Raw genomic sequence first — 18324 nt, 5'->3', positions numbered from 1 at the left:
CTGGTGTAGCTCACTGTCCTCATAAGTGTCAACCTGATGGAACAGAGAGAAAAACAGGAAAAGCCATGCTGGACTTCTTCTTGTCTAGCCTCATCATAAGGCCTCACTCACACTAGAGTGGAAAAAAGAGAAGAACCTCAGTGTTGCCAGGAAAACCCTGTGGTTGGTGAGTGATTGCACTGAATGTTTTAGCTGTCTCAGACTGATTACATGTACAGTTGTGGCCAAAAGTTTTGACAATTACATAAATATTGGAAATTGGAAAAGTTGCTGCTTAAGTTTGTATAATAGCAATTTGCATATACTCCAGAATGTTATGACGAGTGATCAGATGAATTGCATAATCCTTCTTTGCCATGAAAATTAACTTAATCCCATTGCTGTCATCAAAGGACCTGCTGAGATCATTTCAGTAATCGTCTTGTTAACTCAGATGAGAATTTTGACGAGCACAAGGCTGGAGATCATTATGTCAGGCTGATTGGGTTAGAATAGCACACCTGACATGTTAAAAGGAGGGTGATGCTTGAAATCATTGTTCTTCCACTGTTAACCATGGTGACCTGCAAAGAAACGCATGCAGCCATTATTGCGTTGCATAAAAATGGCTTTACAGGCAAGGATATCGTGGCTACTAAGATTGCACCTAAATCAACAATTTATAGGATCATCAAGAACTTCAAGGAAAGAGGTTCAATTTTTGTTAAGAAGGCTTCAGGGCGTCTAAAAAATTCCAGCAAGCGCCAGGATCGTCTCCTAAAGAGGATTCAGCTGCGGGATCGGAGTGCCACAAGTGCAGAGCTTGCTCGGCAATGGCAGCAGGCAGGTGTGATCGAAGACTGTTGGAAGATGGCCTGGTGTCAAGAAGGGCAGCAAAGAAGCCACTTCTCTCCAAAAAAACCATCAGGGACAGATTGATCCTCTGCAGAAAGTATGGTGAATGGACTGCTGAGGACTGGGGCAAAGTCATATTCTCCGATGAAGCCTCTTTCCGATTGTTTGGGGCATCTGGAAAAAGGCTTGTCTGGAGAAGAAAAGGTGAGCGTGACCATCAGTCGTGTGTCATGCCAACAGTAAAGCATCCTGAGACCGTTCACGTGTGGGGTTGCTTCTCATCCAAGGGAGTGGGCTCACTCACAATTTTGCCCAAAAACACAGCCATGAATAAAGAATGGTACCAAAACACCCTCCAACAGCAACTTCTTCCAACAATCCAACAACAGTTTGGTGAAGAACAATGCATTTTCCCGCACGATGGAGCACCGCGCCATAAGGCAAAAGTGATAACTAAGTGGCTCGGGGAACAAAACGTTGATATTTTGGGTCCATGGCCTGGAAACTCCCCAGACTTAATCCCATTGAGAACTTGTGGTCAATCCTCGAGAGGTGGGTGGACAAACAAAAACCCACTAATGCTGACAAACTCCAAGAAGTGATTATGGCAGAATGGGTTGCTATCAGTCAGTATTTGGCCCAGAAGCTGATTGAGAGCATGCCCAGTCGAATTGCAGAGGTCCTGAAAAAGAAGGGCCAACACTGCAAATACTGACTCTTTGCATAAATGTTATGTAATTGTCGATAAAAGCCTTTGAAACGTATGAAGTGCTTGTTATTATATTTCACTACATCACAGAAACAACTGAGACAAAGATCTAACAGCAGTTTAGCAGCAAACTTTGTGAAAACTAATATTTGTGTCATTCTCAAAACTTTTGGCCACGACTGTAGTTGCGGTGACCAGCTGGTTGAGGTTGAGGGTGCTGACACACTAAGAGTATATTCATTAACACACAGATGGCTTGGGATCAGATGGTAAATAAAGTTTTGTTTTCTTCTACACTTCAGCTGTTACACGCAAATCCCAAGTTCGTCTGGAGAAAGAGTTTGTGACAAAACAGCTCTATCTAAACCAAATAATAATCCCTGCGCTTCACCTGTGTCTCAGTTCTCAGGTCCACACACAGACCCCATCAACTTCTAACAGAAGAGTTTCATAAACATACCAATTCTTCTTCAGCCTCCCCTCGTTCATTTGAACTGCCACACTGTTTTCACAGAGAGAAACCTGCACTTATACTATATTGCTTTCTGATTATGTGTCCTTATTTTTGAGCCCCCTAATTGCACTGCTCTCGGTAGAATGTTGGTCATTAATGAAATAAACTAACTCTTTCCTTTTGTTTATAAATTTATAATTTATAAATCTAACCCATGGATTCAGCCCAGTCTTTGGCTGAGAGAGTCCACCTGATGTGTGGATTCTGTGCAGCCCCATTAGAGATTTATCACAGATAATCAAAGTATTATGGAATACAGATTGCATGTAAGTGCCAACTTAACCTTGTTCAATCGAAAACTGAAAGACTGGAGTGTTTTCTTCTGACTTCCCAAACTGAAGAAATGACTTGAAAAGCAGCTTCCAGATGAACAGAATCAGCTTTCTGGCCGTGGTCTCCAACCATTGTTTTCCTTAGTGTGACTGTAGCCTACGGCAGCATGTTTTTTTTTTCTATTAGGAATTTACAACATCCTGTATAATGTGTAACAATGATCAACTGTGCACAGCACCTATTTTCATTCCCAGCCAGATGATGCCCCTACATTGTTCAGCTCTTACCATAATCAAGCTTTTATTGTGTAGCCTAAATCTAGCATGATGTTCTATCTTCAAAAGGAAACATAATACAGTCTGGTCCTGTCCATCCACAAATCCATTTTTTTGCAACTTATTCAGGTCCAAGTTGGTGGAGCAAGACTCTAAGCAGACATACCAGGACCCCATCTCTCCCCAGCCAGCTTCCTAAGCTCTAATGTGTGAATAGGAGGCAGGATGTCCTGCTTGTATCCACAAACCAATGGTAATATTTTAATGTTTAAAATGTAAATAATGTTTAGTTAGAGTGTTCAGACTAGGTCCACGAGGTTCACGTGAGGGTAAGGGTGGGGGTTTGGCAGTTAGTTGTAGGGTAGAAGTTAAGAAGTCAATGAGTATCCACACTATTATAAAAACATGTGAGCATCAGAGGGTGTGCATTTGTATTCACTTGGGTATACCATGCTTTGACTCTAGTTCAGAAATCTACTGTTTTTATTCTCCCAAACCCACCCAGTCACCCATGGGCCCAAAACAGCACCACAAGACACACACATAGATGCAAGGTAAGAATGCAGACCACCACGCACACACCCAGTATCTGTCACACATGTAAATGTTGCTTCTCAGAGGGGAAAGTATAAAGGCAGGCAAAACCCATCCTGGGCATCTGAATGAGAAGGACTGTTTGGTGAATAAATCTGCAGACAGTCGACAGCTTATCTCCGCTGTCAGCTTAGAAACTGTGTATGTGTGTGCAGGTTTGCGTGTTCGTGCGTGCAACCACTTATCTTTATCCAGCCAAAGACCAAGATGCTGACACACTCACTACATGCTTACATATTTGTGTTTGAGTTGCTGGCATCTGTAGTGGGATCTACTGTAAATTGAACTGTGCAAAAAGCTTCCTGGTAAACTAGAGCTGTGATTAAAATTATGCAGACAGGCTCATTGTCCCTTATCACAAGTACATTGTGATCAATAACAAGGATAAAATCAAGGAATCTGGTATATTCCATTGCAGGGTGTCTCAGAATGGCTAAATCCAAAGTTTTAGTCTTTGCCCGAGAAAAGCAGCCTTTAACTACTTGGCAGGAACAGCAATTTCCCATGTGGAGCGGCTGCAGTATACTATAGAAAATATTAGGCTCATTAGGTTAGTGTCATATAATAAATGCAATGTAATGACCATTGTCATTGTTGCCTTTTGGTAATAACACTGCAGAGAAAAATGAGGGGATGTAATATTTGCTGAAAATTCTTAATAGAATTCCTTCAGAGGAAATAGACCTGGTGATAGTTTGTTGAACTTTTGTCTTAGTGACAGGAATCTCATTGAGACTGAAGCTGAGGGCAAAACAGCAACCGCCATTGGGTGGAAAACGAAGCCAGTGAGGACATGACAAAAACTATAGGAACTGACTCACATTTAAAGCCTCAAGTGGCAATTAGAGGAACTAAAAACTGTTAAAAAGAGTTATAAATATTCTGATTGTGAAGTTTATGGTTAATGCTAAGCACCATTACAGTCAAGCTCACTTTGAGTGACAAGTACGTGCATACGCAGGAAGATGTAGATTGGTGTAGCCACTGTGGGGTCACCCACCTGCACTTTGGTTTTGTGAGTTAGTGTTTCTGACTTTCTGAAACCAAAACTGAACATAATTAGACAAGCATGTGATATTATAAACAGTATAAAAGTTGAATGGAGCCTCTGATTCTGAAAAGTAAAGTCAGCTATGACTGGCAAGTCATTAGCCAATAAACTCCAAAACAGGATTCTGAAACCAGTAGGTGACATCATGGCAGCTACGGCCATAATTTATACTGTCTGTGATTTAATTAATGCTACAAAGTTTGGCTGTCAGGCAATTCTTTGAAAAATACTTCAAAGGCACCGAAACCCACAAAAACAGTCAAGATGTCCAGTGAGACCTAGCAGCCAGCAATCAGGTACAGCGACCTGTGTGGGGACATGTGTGACACAGTCACTGTTTCATCCCCAGTGACTTCGCTCATTGGCGAAGTACATGTGATCAACACTAACATATACATTCAGAATCTTAACAACTGCCACATTTTACAAAATGAAATTTATGAACTTTAAACTGGTGGTTGGTCTTGTGATTGTAGTTATGGCAACCAACTGGTCCCCCAAAGGCTGAGTGTGCAACACCATCAGCCTCTGGGAAACTATTACTACTACTACTACTTTTCATTGCAAGGCAGTTGCTGCGGTTGCCCAGTGGGAGTCAACCAACCTTCAAAAACATGGTCTGACTAAGTGCAATCGCTCGAGTTACCAAGTACCTATATCGTTTTGCAGTTAAATCAGGATCCTGCAGCAACTATGTCACTACTGGTGGAGCAATTTTTGAATTTATCTTTCAAATCAATGAGACTCTGAAATTAGGTAGTTACCGGTAATGTGAATTTCTGTGTGTGGCAACAGATTTGATGACTTATTGCCATATAGTCATAGATTGCTCTAACTGTAACTGTCAAGATGTTCCTATTCAATTGCAGACTGATAGCAGAGTGACTCCAACTTATTGATATTTTATCTCCATCTTAAAACACTAAATGTGCTTTGAACACAGCAACCAGAAGCTTGCTGATAGCTACCAATAAGTTTGGTCATGTTGTGGTGTGAAACAATTGTTTTGCCTATTGTGACTGTAGCATTAGCCAGCTTTAGTTGATAACTTATCACCTGTAACAGTTTACATATGGGACCTTGTGGCTCAATAATGCCAAGAAGTTGATGGCGAAATTGGGACATATCAGCTTAAAAATGTCAGTCGTGGATATCATTTTATATAATATCCAGAGCAGTTGGTGCTTACACCCTTTTGACATTTCTTGTTCAAATTAAGGAAAGAAAGAAAAAGGCAAGAAGGAAGAAAAGCACTGCAAACCATTTAAAAACACCACAAACCAAGGTGAGAGCTGGAACGCATGCATGTCTGTCTGCCTACGGAGGAACTTAACTCGAGTGTGTATTCTGTATGTGTGGGTCTGTGATGGAAAGCATTCATCATTTTCAGCAGTAATTCCTACCTCCATAATATCTATCAGCCACAGCAGCCTCTCCTACAGAGGGAGAGAGGGAGGGAAGGTTTTTAGGGGTGAGATGGAAGTGAGGGGGTTATCAAGGTGGAAGAAAAACGCAGCCTATCAAATATCAGCAAAAAGACTTTGTAATCTCAGAAGGTAGGCAGCGAAACATATCACTGTTCAGCCAACAAAGTCCACACCAGAAGAGTATCTATTCTGCAGTAGAAACTGTAATAATCCATGGAGACATATCACACTACCATCTCTGTCTTTCACACTAAGCCAAGAGAGACAGAGGAGTGAGCAGACGGCCAAACAGGAAAGGAAGCAATTGCAATACAAACAGTCAGACAGCAAGGCGAACTAGGAAAAAAGGAAATACTCCAATCCATCCATCATATTATATGCAGCAGACTAGACTGCTGCTTTGCCCTCAAAGTGTCAGAAATAAATAGTAATAGCAGCAGGTTCAAAATTACTGTAAGTATTTTTTAAGGAAATAAATTAATTTAAATGTTTTAATGTTGTTTTCTATTGTAAACGTTCATCTTAGTTAAGAGTACCCACTAATTAAGTAGAATCACATAATCATTCCACTAGTAAGCACTACTTACCCGTGCAGAGCTGAGGGTGGTGTTGGTCATGAAGCTGGCTGAAGATGATGTCAGAGTGTCTGGATATGACACCATGGACAGGGAGTCTGGCTGCAGGGCTGAGGCGCCAGCTGCCCCCTGTCGAGCTTTAAGGGCCTGAATTTCCCGTCGAAGGACCAGCCCATCAAAACGCTCCAGGTCCTGTGGCGCAACCAGGCCTCGTACTTCAGACAGCAAGGAGAACTGAGGGGAGGAAAGTACAGAGAAGGAGAAACAAGGAGACAGAGTGATTTGACAGACTCTGTTGGGGGACTGATCTTTAATTAGGAGTAAATCCTTTTTTTTTCTAATGGTAATGCTATCATCTGGAAAATGTTAGAACAACAGTGTCACTGTTCACAGTGAAGTTAGTTTTACATCACCACGGACGAACAAGAGGTCAACTGAGAAAGAAGCCCCTGCTCCACGATCAAAGCCAAGTCCCTTTTTGGAAAAAAACTTGTAGTCAGATAAGACAAAGGTTGAGGTTTTTGGCCACAGTGATAAGAAGTATGCTTAGGGAAGAAAAGGTGAGGCTTTTAAACCTATACTGTTAAACATGCTGTTGGATGCAACTTGCTGAGGAACAATTAACCAAATATTACTGGGGGTGTTTACAAGTTGAAGTAAGTGAACTTATTTATATTGGGCTCTTTAAGATACAAATCACAAGTTACGGTACTTAAAACCAACCAACAAACCAACCAACCACAAAACAAACACCCCCCCCCCCCCCCCCCCCCAAAAAAAAAAAAACCCCCAACAAAATCCCCTTACCAAAATAACAAAACCACCAGGATTTCAGAGATAAAAATAAAGATAAAAAACCAAAAGAAAAAATAATATCCAAATCCAGAACAAGTCCGCTGATCTTACAGATTGTAGATTGGAGTGTTTTGAAAGAGTGGAGGCCATGACACTTTAGTCCAGATTTAGGGGTGGATATAGAGCCCACATTAGATGACTTGAGGGTCCCGCTTGAGAGTCATATATGGGTGCAAAAGTTTGCTGATGTGATTCACCATTCAAAGACTTAAAGGTGAACTCCAGAAGCTTGAAAGAATTCTGAATAATGGGAGCAAGTACAGTGAGACTGGCACAGGTGTGAGGTGAGAGTGCTTCGAGGATCTGGTAAGGAGCTTTGCAGCTGCGTTTGATCCAGGGAGGCTTTACTGAACAGGTGAAGACTGAGTTACAATAGTTCTGGTGAGAGAAAATGAAAGCATGGATAGAATGAGCATGAACCTGTAGGTTTTGATGTACTGATATTTCTCATCCACTTCCCCAGTAAATACCACTCTCAGGGAGTAGTGAGTGAACCCAGTCCTCACAATAACTGTAGTATTTAAAAATGAAACACTGACTTTGTGCTCACAGCATCATGCAAAAGTCTTTTATTTATAATTTATGAGAAAATAGGTCCACCAATTTATTTAAATACGCAAAAATATGGAAAACAGAGTTCATACAAATCTAATAAGGCTGAAAGTCAATATTTTATATGACCAACCAATCTCTTAGGCAAGCTTTCTTGTAAATTCTTTTAGTAGTTTTCAGGAATAGTTCTCCAGGCGTCTCGTCAGCAGACACTCACTGTTGCACCTCTCTCCTGACCTCTTATGTACTTATTGATGACAATTTGAGCCAAATATTTCAAATTTGGATCCATTATTCCTGCTGCTGCTAATTTTTAGTCCAGTTTTTTTGTAATTTGACACATCTCCTGTTTCCTTCCTTAAGAATGGCTTCTTGATGAGGTCACTCTCAAATTATTAGATTTTTGTGACAGGCTGATATTAAAAATTGAAAGATATATTTAAAATTTAAAATTGGTTCTTTGGTAATTGTCTGTTATTTGAAGACAAAACACTGATTAATCTCTTCACTTAGGTGCATTTTTCATCTGTGAACAGTGTGTAAGTGGCTTAACTAAAAACAAACAAACAAAAATACCCCACAAATAAAAGGCTCAGGTAGAAAGATGGGACTGACAATGAGTGAAAAAGCAGTTTACACTGAAAGACCACTTTAAAAATTACAAGGAAAATTTTGATTTCTTGAAAGCAAAATATAAAAAGCAAGGGACAGCTCAAGACTTTTTGCACAGAACTGTACAATACATATAAATTATACATGATAATATTGTAAGTCATGCCACAGTGGTTCTTTTTCTGTGGTTATAGTTATACAGTTACACGGAAAAGGGACAGAACACACAATAAACAAACCCAACGAGTTTTCCTGATATTTTGCTCCTAGACAGTAACAAGTATGTTTTCCTTGATAACACACTCGCTGTATAACTGTGTAGTAAAAATCTGATATTGTAACTAGCCCTAGACTGAACTATTTGAATAATACATTATTTTGATGTAGAGAACCAAAATAAAATTAAACCGTGTATCATCATAACTCTACAGATGCAACCATATACCAGCAGACCATATTTTCTTTCTACTTTAGCTGATCTAGCAGCAACTCTCCTGTCATTAACCTGTAATTGTGTTTACGTTTTTGGTGATGCAATGAATATAAAATAATTAAATTTGCAGCTGAGCAGACTGGTAATGACTGCCGGTCAACAGAGTATTTGTGAGCAAATTGCATTCCCATTTTACTGTCTGAACTGGCAAATATGTAAATGAGAACAACTGTGTTGTGAATATGACTTTGTTAAGGTGCAGTAAGTCATTGCAGAGAGCAGAGAAAGGCCAAACACAATCAGACAGGTGGTCTCCTTCCCTTATTTCCTCCCTTTATCTCCTGCTTCTTTCTCTCTAACCACAAACATAATTTGGTTTGTTTAAACAATGTCAGAAACAAATAAAATGCGCCACTGAGTTTTAGGTTAATTGCTAATAATGAATGGCATTAATCTACGCTCTTAAGTGAGCTGCATCAGCGGCTCTGATAAAAATAGATCCAATGCCTAAGGATAGCAGAGTGGACAAAAGAGCTGGGAATGAGTCACTCCATATGTGCAGTCAGTCGACAACACAGACTGTCTACAATGGCATCAGATCAGCTGCAGTAACCATGGTGAAGCTGGAGCACTATCCAGTCCTGGGCACATTCTCCAGTTAGATGAAAAGTACGTAGTGCCTGAGGTATTTGGCTTCATGTGAAAAACTGTGTCAGATACAGAGAATTATGTTAAAAGATTTCCTGCGTGAAAATGAAATGAGGGATTCTTCAGTGTTAGGTTTACCTGTGAAAAACAACCAACACAGGCTGGTTTTTGAAATTACTGTAAATTGTGTGTTTTTTTTTTTCATTTGTGGGTTTTTTTGGTACATTTTACACATTATACTGAGAAAACTAAGTGCACTAAGATGGAGCTTCTTTATTTATACATTAGCTTTATTTTGTGGTCACTTTGGCTCATTGAAGTTGAATAAAATCTAGTTTTCTAAATTATTTTTTAAATGAAATTGCTTTTTTGGTGTACTTGCTCGTACAGTATCTCTAAATACATTAATGCCATTTGCACAGGCTTTCTGTCGGCCCATGATACTGCAGTGTACTTAAGAAATTGGAAATAAAATGTCTTTGATTTATCGTGTTTTTTTTATAAGGTGAACTTCTGCAGACTATGAGAAAATCACAACACTTTTAAGAGCTGGGGAGGAAGGAAAAATAAAACAAGCATAAATCTCAGAAGAGCTAAGAAAACTTCAATCCCACACAGAGACTTTACAGGAGAACACAGGCAGAAAATGTATTCTCTTTTGATCTTTCTCTTTACTTTGTCAGACTCACACAAGCCTCCTCATAGATTACCTTTGCGTGCGTGTTCAGCAGCTCAAACAGCGCCATGACCAGCTGCTCCACTCCTATGTGTCCGTCCCGGTACTCCTCCACGTAGTAGACCATGGTCTGTCGCTCCGCCTCTGTCAGCAGGTGGCGTGCCTGCTCCTCCAGCATGGCACGGGATTGATTCACTAGACTGGAAAGGGTTACCTGTGAGCCTGCCACACCCTTATAAAAGCCAGACTAGATAAAAGAAAAGAAAAGAGACAAATGATTGACAAAGGCAATCAGGACTTGTATTATTTTATTTTTAAAATTGATTTTGATGTCTTGTTTATTTATTTTGGTGATGGAGTGAAGAAGCAAGCTGAACTGAAGGGGTGAAGAACAGGTCAGGGAGAGGAGTGGTGGTGGAGGCAGTTAAATACAATTAAGAGATGTTTTAGTGAAAGACGAGGCCATGCCTGATGGAGGAGGAAGAGGAGGAGAAGGAGAACATGGGATGAGATGAAGAAAGAAAACCAGAAAGAAGTAGATGTTACAGAAGTAGGAGGCGTGTTCGAGTGGCAGGAAACAGATCAAGGCAGACATAAGATGTCAATCCCATACACACAAAACTATCCATCAAGCCCTTAATTCCTCATATAAATTATCATTCTACTTCCCTTTTCCAGCTGTCCAACTACCATCTATTATCATTCGCGCTTTGTGGTGCCAGCACCACAGCTTGCAGGAGGACAGATACTGTGCTGTTCACACATGTGGGTGGCGTTTACAGCCTTTATATCCATCTCTGTAGTGCCAGCTGGTTTTTCTGTCAATCATAAAAACTCTCTGGCAACTTATAAATGCCAATATCACTTCTTCCGCTCCTTTTCTCTCACTGTCTCTTCCCTTTCTTTTCTCAGTTATCTGCTAGCCTGCATGCAGCTTTTCTTTAATTAACTCCTTAATCAAAGACACAACTTCAAAGTCACAGCTTCAGGGTCTGTGTCTGCCTGTGTTTGTACAGACAGAACCAGGAGAAGGAAACAGGCTCGGCGCCGCCTTCCCCTCCTCCCTTCCTATTCTCTGCCTTCACCTCATCCTCAACTCTTTTTAGCACTTGACCGTGTGTATCATCGGCTGTAGCTGTTGCAGTGTCCCAATCTCAGCAGAGCCAACAACTGTTTAATGCCCAAGGTGAACTGTGGCACTACCACACCCGAATCTTAATCGCTGCAATGCTTACCGTGAGAATTTCTCTAAAGCGTCTATGTCCCAGTTATTTACCTCAAGGGCACAGTGGATTGAACTGAAGAGGCCACAGAAGGCATGTTAGTCTGTCTCTTGCTGTCATATTAGAGGGCAGATTGGCACTTGAGGGAACTAATGAAATCGGTCATCAGTCTACTGGAGTGGAACACCGGCAGACTCGTGTTAATAACTTCTGCTGGAAAATGTGAGGATGGAGAGAGGCCGCTTTTACTGTAAAGCTGTGGTTTTACAGTTAATGGATATCTGGAAAAGGCCAGCCTGTTCCCTGGACCTGGTCCATCTCTGAGGTCACTCATTGGCAGGGTTTGTTAAATGCCAGATAAACGGATTGGCAATTTTATCAGAGTGACAGACAACAACGGCTAGGACCACAGCCGACATCCAGTCGATAAAGAGCAAATCAGATAAAGTCAGTTCAAAAACTTGCCCATTTAAATGTCACAACCCTTATCTTTGCCAGAACTTGAGTCTGATTTAAAATAAGGAGGAAAACTTGAGAGGCAAAAGATATGAGAAGATGCGTCTCGTTGAGTCAGTCTCTGCTCGTGCCAGGGTCACAATAATGTAGTGTACAGCAGAGTATTATTCCACTACATCTAGTAGACAAGTAGATGCTGAAAACAATGAGCAAAATGTGTATGACAGCTCCACATGGTTGTCACACTCCATTCTGTACCAGTCTAAAATCTGGGTGGGGAATTAAGCAGTAGAACAATCTCAGCTATTAAAAATTATTCTTACAGTTTTCTTTAAAAGTGGTTATATGCTGTTTTCTGGAGCTGAACCAATATCGGCTTAAAGTGACCAGTCACACACATACTGGTATCGGCGTATATTTATTATCTGATAGAAGAACATAATTAAAAATAATAATTTAAGCATTAAAATAACAACTGAAAATCCCAAAGAATGTGCGAAATACACTACTGATTTATAAGCTAAGTGTTAGGTTCATCGCCAGACATAACTGCTGAAAACTACACAGACTGTATATCAGAGATGAAGGTAGTCATCATGACACGAGCCGATGGTTAATGAAATCCTGTTTCAAGGAATTTAACTGTTGCTAGCTTAGTCTTTCGAAATCAAATGTGATGTGGAAAGGATGAATCTGAGAAACCAAGGGACCCTCATGTTTCAGCGACTTGCCAATCAAAAGGTGGTTCGGCTCTGAAGAATATCTCGTTTTGCTCTTCTGTTTTACTCTAAAACTGACCTTTATTTATGAGCATCATGTAAATAAGATGAGGCACTAGCGATTAAGATCATTAGCTCCACAATTTCTCTACAACTCGATTTGTTTTTGCAATCAGAGGAGGCTATCAAAAAGAATGAGTTCATTTTTCATTTCCTGGAAATCATACCTATTTTTTATATACAGCCCAGATACATATTTTTTCTATATCTTTAAATTACCACTCAGACTGTGTATGTGGTTAAAAGTGGGAGTGGCTATGGTTATGACTAGTTTAGAAAAAAAAATCTAAACGGGCCAAAACAGCTACACAGACTAAAACCCTGTGGAGGAGGTTGTCACATTTGTGTTTCAGTTACTGGGTAATATTCTTTGATGATTGTTATTCCTGGTTTTGGTTATCTTTCATTTATGCTCAGTGATCTTAGTTCTTCCTTCCTGTGGATTCTTCTTAGCCTGTGTTTAGTCTCTGTCCCCATGTTTTCTCTGTACCTGTCCTGGTCCCACGCCTCATGTCTAGTGACCCTTGTCTCTATGTTCCCTCTGACTCCGACTCAGTCATGTCTCAGTGTGAAGCCCATGTCTCTGAGTCTGTGTCTTTGCGTATGTGTCATGTTTCTTGTTTTGCTTTGATAGTCTCGTGCGGTATGTCAGTGTGTCTAGTTTTGCTTCCCTTTGTCTCGTTATGTCTAATTAATCCCAGCTGTGTTTCCCTCCTGTTTCCCATTCCCTCATTACTCCCTTGTATATTTAAGCCCTGTGTTTTCCTCTGTCTGCTGTTGCGTCATACTCTCACTATACTATGTGTTTCTTCCCTCTGTGTTTCAAGTCAATTCAAGTTTTCAATTCCTGGTTTAGTTTCTAGTTTTGCTTTGTGTTTGGATGTGAAGTTCTCCAGCATTAAAGCTGAGTTTTGAGTTTACTCCTCCGTTTATGAGTCCTGCGTTTTGGGTCCAACATCCTGCCACACAGCACACCATGACAGAGGTGGTCTCAGTTCAGTTTCAAAAGAATTCCAGAGTGATTCTCATGTGGTGAGAATGGGATCTAAGCTTGTCCGGGTCTGTGTTAAACATAGCCATGTATATGTTTTCATTCTAGGATATGGAAGAGCGCGGCAGACATTCTGACTGCTGTAGATGGTAGGCATAAAGTCAATGTAAATTCTTCAATCAAAAACACAGCAGCTTCTCCGTGTATTTATTATTGTAGCTCTCAATAAGTGGACTGATTGTTCTCATGTGGCTTGTAGTGACACATTTTTGCTTATTTCTCTGTGTTACAAGAAACCAAATCACTGGAAAAAGCTGTACATTTTACACACTCATTAAATGATTCAGACCACAGTAAGTATGGTGGGAAATAGTTAGAAATGGATTGAAATCTGTAAACATCTGTTATTACATGACCAGATATTATAATAAATGAGGGCTTGTTCTGTATAGCTGTGCCACACTCCCAACCCCAACAAAGAGATTAAGTAGTCAAAGAAAATCAACAGCATTGTAATATGATTGTGTTTTTAGTTTGTTACAGCAGCTTCCAAAAAATAAAAATAAAACTACTTGTTTAAATATGACAGCTGTGATTGAGATTAACCCTGTGATATTACCTTGACAATGAATTTGTCCATCCACACTGTCTTGAGTTCTAATTTTAATGAGGATGCAGATTCAGTGAAAACAAAGCTATATATTAGTGACCAATGAAATGAATTCATGTTTTTCTTCTTGACTTTTGAGAACAGTATAAAGCTGACAAGAACAATCATAGGCTGCATATTTACAGCTCTTTTTATCATGAAAACAAGTTCAATCCCCACTAAAAGTGCAGATTTCCACAGTTTCTCACATTCCTGATCTCTGTTTGTGGACAGTTCAGTACCATTTTTCCTCACACAGGTTCATGCACCTTTATAACGAGTCAAGGAAAACAACTGGAGAAAGGCTAGAGGGAAGATTACCATGCTGTAGCTGTAACAGTTGACTGCAAATAATGATGGTACAGATCGGGCCTGACCTTGGAGGGCAGAGCTTAGTATTAAAACCTGACACTGTTTCTTCTGGTGTGTTGAAATATTAGAACCTCAGAAAAACAGAATACAACAGCTTTTCGACTCCATCATTAGCTTCATCTGTCAGAACCTGAATATGTTAACTTTAAAGAGGCATTATGGACCTACATTCGTAGGGTGATTGTGTTTGAATATCCGTTTGAACATCATACTATAATGCTCCACCACCAACAGAAGCAGCCATAAACAAGCGGGTTTAATTGGTGGATTCAGATCTCGTGAGCTGTTTTTATTCTGCACACATCTGAGATGTGAAATCGACCGTCCTCTTAATTCACCTGTGGACTGCAAATCAACTTCATTAATGGGACAGGTGTGGTCGCTTATTACTGCAAAGGTTTCTTTCAACCCAATGGTTCTTAAATAAATATGAACGAGAAAAACTTTAACTTTTTGTCTTTGGGAAAATCTTCCATGTATTGGAAAATAAAAATTAGTAAAGAAATCAATCTGCGACAGATCAGGAGTGTTTGAAATTCTTAGAAGACAGGTTAATTTACAATATGTGGTTATAAAACACGGCGCTTTTTGATTACCTCTGCTCACAATGCATGTCTGCTGCCTGCAAATGCTCACATCTATTAAACATCTGACTCATAGACAGAAACATATATTTCTGTACAGCTGAAATTATTATTATTGGCAGACTTGATTTTGCATTCATATTTGATTGAAGTTTGAGTGAAACTGTTTAATTAAAAATATGCACAAACTTCTGATTTGTTGATTGCTTAAATGGATTTAATGTAGAGGTAGTGTTAAAGCAGATAGATAGGTGGGGAGGGGAGAGAGCAGCGACATGTGAAGACGTGTTTTTGCGAGCTCTGCTTAGATTGACCATTTGCGTAATTTTCCCGCTCCCCTTCTAGTACATCCCGGCGCGAACCCGTCTCACAAGTGCCTAATCTTTCGAATCAGTTGTATTTTGTAGTCTAAAGCTGTTCAACATGCCTAAATCGCTCAAGCAGAAGCCGGGGCCTGATGCCTCGGACTTGCCTGGTGCGGATCCGGCCGCGGGGGTGGGGGCCGGGCCGGATCTCGACACAATCATGGCTGCCATAAAGCAAACGGAGCAGAATGTGCTAGCCAAGATCGACTCGTCTGTGATGGCAGCTGCAGGTGAACTACACAAGAAAATAGACGACTTGGCGGGTGATTTAAGGTCAGAGGTCCTGAGTGTGCGCGCAGAGTTTGCGAAGGCTATCGAAGACATGCAGAAAGAAAACGCCACGCTCTCGACCCGCACTGATGATCTTGAGGAGGAAGCTAATGGCCAGGCTAACCGTGTTGTAGCACTGGAAGCTAAAGTTGATGCGCTATCTGCCCAAGTCGTCCGGTTGGCAGACAAGGCCGATGATTTGGAGTCCCGGCAACGTCGTGATAACTGCAGACTAATTGGAGTGGAAGAGGGATTCGGAAATATTCGACCGGAGAAAGCCGTGGCTGAATTGTTGAAGGAAGCGCTCGCCCTCGACTATACGCCGACGCTCGATCGGGCGCATAGGAGCCTGCAGCCGAGGCCAAAGGATGGAGATGCCCCGAGACCGATAATCGTCAAGTTCCACTATTTTCAGGAGAAAGTGGATGTTCTTCGAAAGGCCATGGGGGCAGGTCCCATTACCCGTAATGGGAAGCGTTTCTACATCTACCCTGATTACTCGGCCACCGTTAGAAAGAAGAGATCGGCCTTTACCGAGGTGAGAAGATTGCTTCGCCGGTGTACGGGAGTGAAATATGGTCTCCTGTATCCAGCTACATTGAAAATCACGACCCCGACTGGCGAACAGATGTCTTTCGAAGACCCGATCAAGGCAAGGCACTACGTCGAGACCAATCTGCGCCCACGGGAGACGGAGGGAGAGTGACAGTTAATTCACGGACCACAACAAGTATCACACGCTGCGTGCTACCATTGAGGTAGTCTGCACAGGCTGTGCATTGACTGGTGAACGTCGCCACGCTACGGTTGGATGCCCTTTATGATTGGACAAGGTATAGCTATAAGATGTTGAGGATTTCTGTGGATGTCATGTGGCCTGGGGAATATTTTATTTCAGAATATCTTCGGTATCCTCATTGGTCTTAGTTCCAGCCCGACACCATAACCCCAACAGTGCTTTTATTTTGCTTTTTGATGTATTCTGATTAATTAATCCCCTTTTTCTTATCACCAGTGTCATTATTTTTATTGGGTTTTACCCCTTTCTTGTGGGATTATTTTCCAACCGTGAGTGTTCAGAGCCGTACCGGCCTGTAAGTGGATGGGTGCCGACATGCATGCGGCAATAATGATGCTGACTCAAGGGTCCTATTATACTTTGTTCTGTCTTTGCTGAGTTCATGTAAGAGTTTAAGCTAGTGTAAACGTGTTATATGCCTAGGAGAGAGAGGAGTGTTTTCAGGGCAGTCTCAGGTTTGTGGAAGACCAGCCCAGGGGTCCAGGATGGTGAGAGGTTTATCTATGTTTATCTGTTTGTTTTTGTTAGTTTTGCTTTGGGTTTATCTGTGGTTTATGTTGTGGCTCAAACAGGCACTGAAACACTGAGATATAACCAACGTGCAGGATCAGTCTATTATCGATTGTGGCACTATGACTCTGGATAATGTGAATAATCAACAGAAATCGGTCTCATTCATTAGCTGGAACGTCAAAGGGCTGAATAATTTGGTTAAAAGAAGCAAGGTATTTAGTCATTTGAAATCGCTCAAACCTGACGTGATGTTTCTACAGGAGACACACTTAAATACTAACTCCCAAAAAAGATTAGGTTGTAAGTGGATTGGACAAATATATCATTCACGTTTTAACTACAAAGCCAGGGGAACAGCAATCTTAATTAGGAAGGGGGTTCCATTTGAACACTCTGAAGTGATATCAGATCCTAATGGCAGATATGTTGTTGTAGTGGGCAAGCTGTTTAACACACCACTAATACTGGCTAATATTTATGGACCTAACTGGGACAACGCACAGTTCTTTCTTAATTTTTTTTCGACTCTCCCAGACCTTGTCTCCTATAAACTAATTCTAGGTGGAGACTTTAATTGTGTCCTTTCTCCCCAGCTGGACCGATCAAGCGTAAGGTCGAGCAACACCCTCTCGTCAGCAGCAGTGGCTATTAATTCCCTACTTCGTTCTTACGGCTTATCAGACCCTTGGCGTGCAACAAACCCATCTACGAAGCAATTTTCCTTTTTTTCCCCTGTACATCATAGTTACTCCAGGATTGATTACTTCATTGTCGATAACCAGCTACTTCCCTTAATTTCCAGCACCAAATACCACAGTATAGTGTTGTCAGATCATAGCCCTGTGCAGATGGGTCTGGTTTTTCCAGGTAATGTAGCGCCCCAACGAACGTGGCGGCTAGACCCCCTATTACTTTTATGTGAATGCTTTAAAACGTTTCTCAGCAATCAGATTGACTTCTTTCTAGAAATTAATGACACTCAAGATGTGTCGAGGGGAGTCTTGTGGGAGTCTATGAAAGCCTATATTAGGGGCCAAGTTATTTCTTATGTGGCACACAGAGACAAGGAGCGCTCTAAACAACTTAAGGAACTGGCTGACAAGATTGCGGATATGGATAGGCGTTACGCTCTTTCACCTACGCCAGATCTTTTTAAGGAGAAATTACTGTTGCAAACTGAATTTGACACGCTTATGACATGGAGAGCCGAAAGAAATATTTTTAAATCCAGGCAGGTATATTATGAGCATGGAGATAAAGCGGGGAGGCTCCTTGCACTTCAGCTCAAACAGCGG

General features: G+C 41.0%; 2 protein-coding genes across 4 annotated transcripts in view; one reads left to right on the top strand and one right to left on the bottom strand.

Moving 5' to 3' along the window:
* Window positions 1–18324, bottom strand: part of whrna (whirlin a) — a 212152-nt gene that overhangs the window by 17456 nt on the left and 176372 nt on the right. For 2 of the 3 annotated variants that reach the window (XM_085359646.1, XM_085359648.1), the window contains exons 6-7: window positions 10063–10275; window positions 6265–6486 (exon numbers count right to left, since the gene is read on the bottom strand). In XM_085359646.1, the coding sequence (XP_085215772.1) occupies window positions 6265–6486; window positions 10063–10275 (435 nt within the window). Of the gene's footprint in view, window positions 1–5653; window positions 5687–6264; window positions 6487–10062; window positions 10276–18324 lie in introns of all 3 variants that reach the window. The other variant, XM_085359647.1, reaches the window with a different exon arrangement.
* On the top strand, window positions 15352–16423 carry LOC146628689 (uncharacterized). Its single transcript, XM_085358908.1, has one exon. The coding sequence runs from the start codon at window positions 15506–15508 to the stop codon at window positions 16421–16423; it is 918 nt and encodes a 305-aa protein (XP_085215034.1). The 5' UTR covers window positions 15352–15505.

This window comes from Diplotaxodon limnothrissa, linkage group LG7 (genome assembly GCF_057381915.1).
Source record: "Diplotaxodon limnothrissa isolate DT_005_m linkage group LG7, D_limnothrissa_male_GT1.1, whole genome shotgun sequence".
Lineage (NCBI taxonomy): Eukaryota > Metazoa > Chordata > Actinopteri > Cichliformes > Cichlidae > Diplotaxodon > Diplotaxodon limnothrissa.
This window is presented reverse-complemented; position numbering and strand designations above follow the sequence as displayed.

Bases quoted from the DNA above. Each gene is read 5' to 3' on its own strand.
- LOC146628689 (XM_085358908.1), top strand. From the start codon at position 15,506: ATGCCTAAATCGCTCAAGCAGAAGCCGGGGCCTGATGCCTCGGACTTG.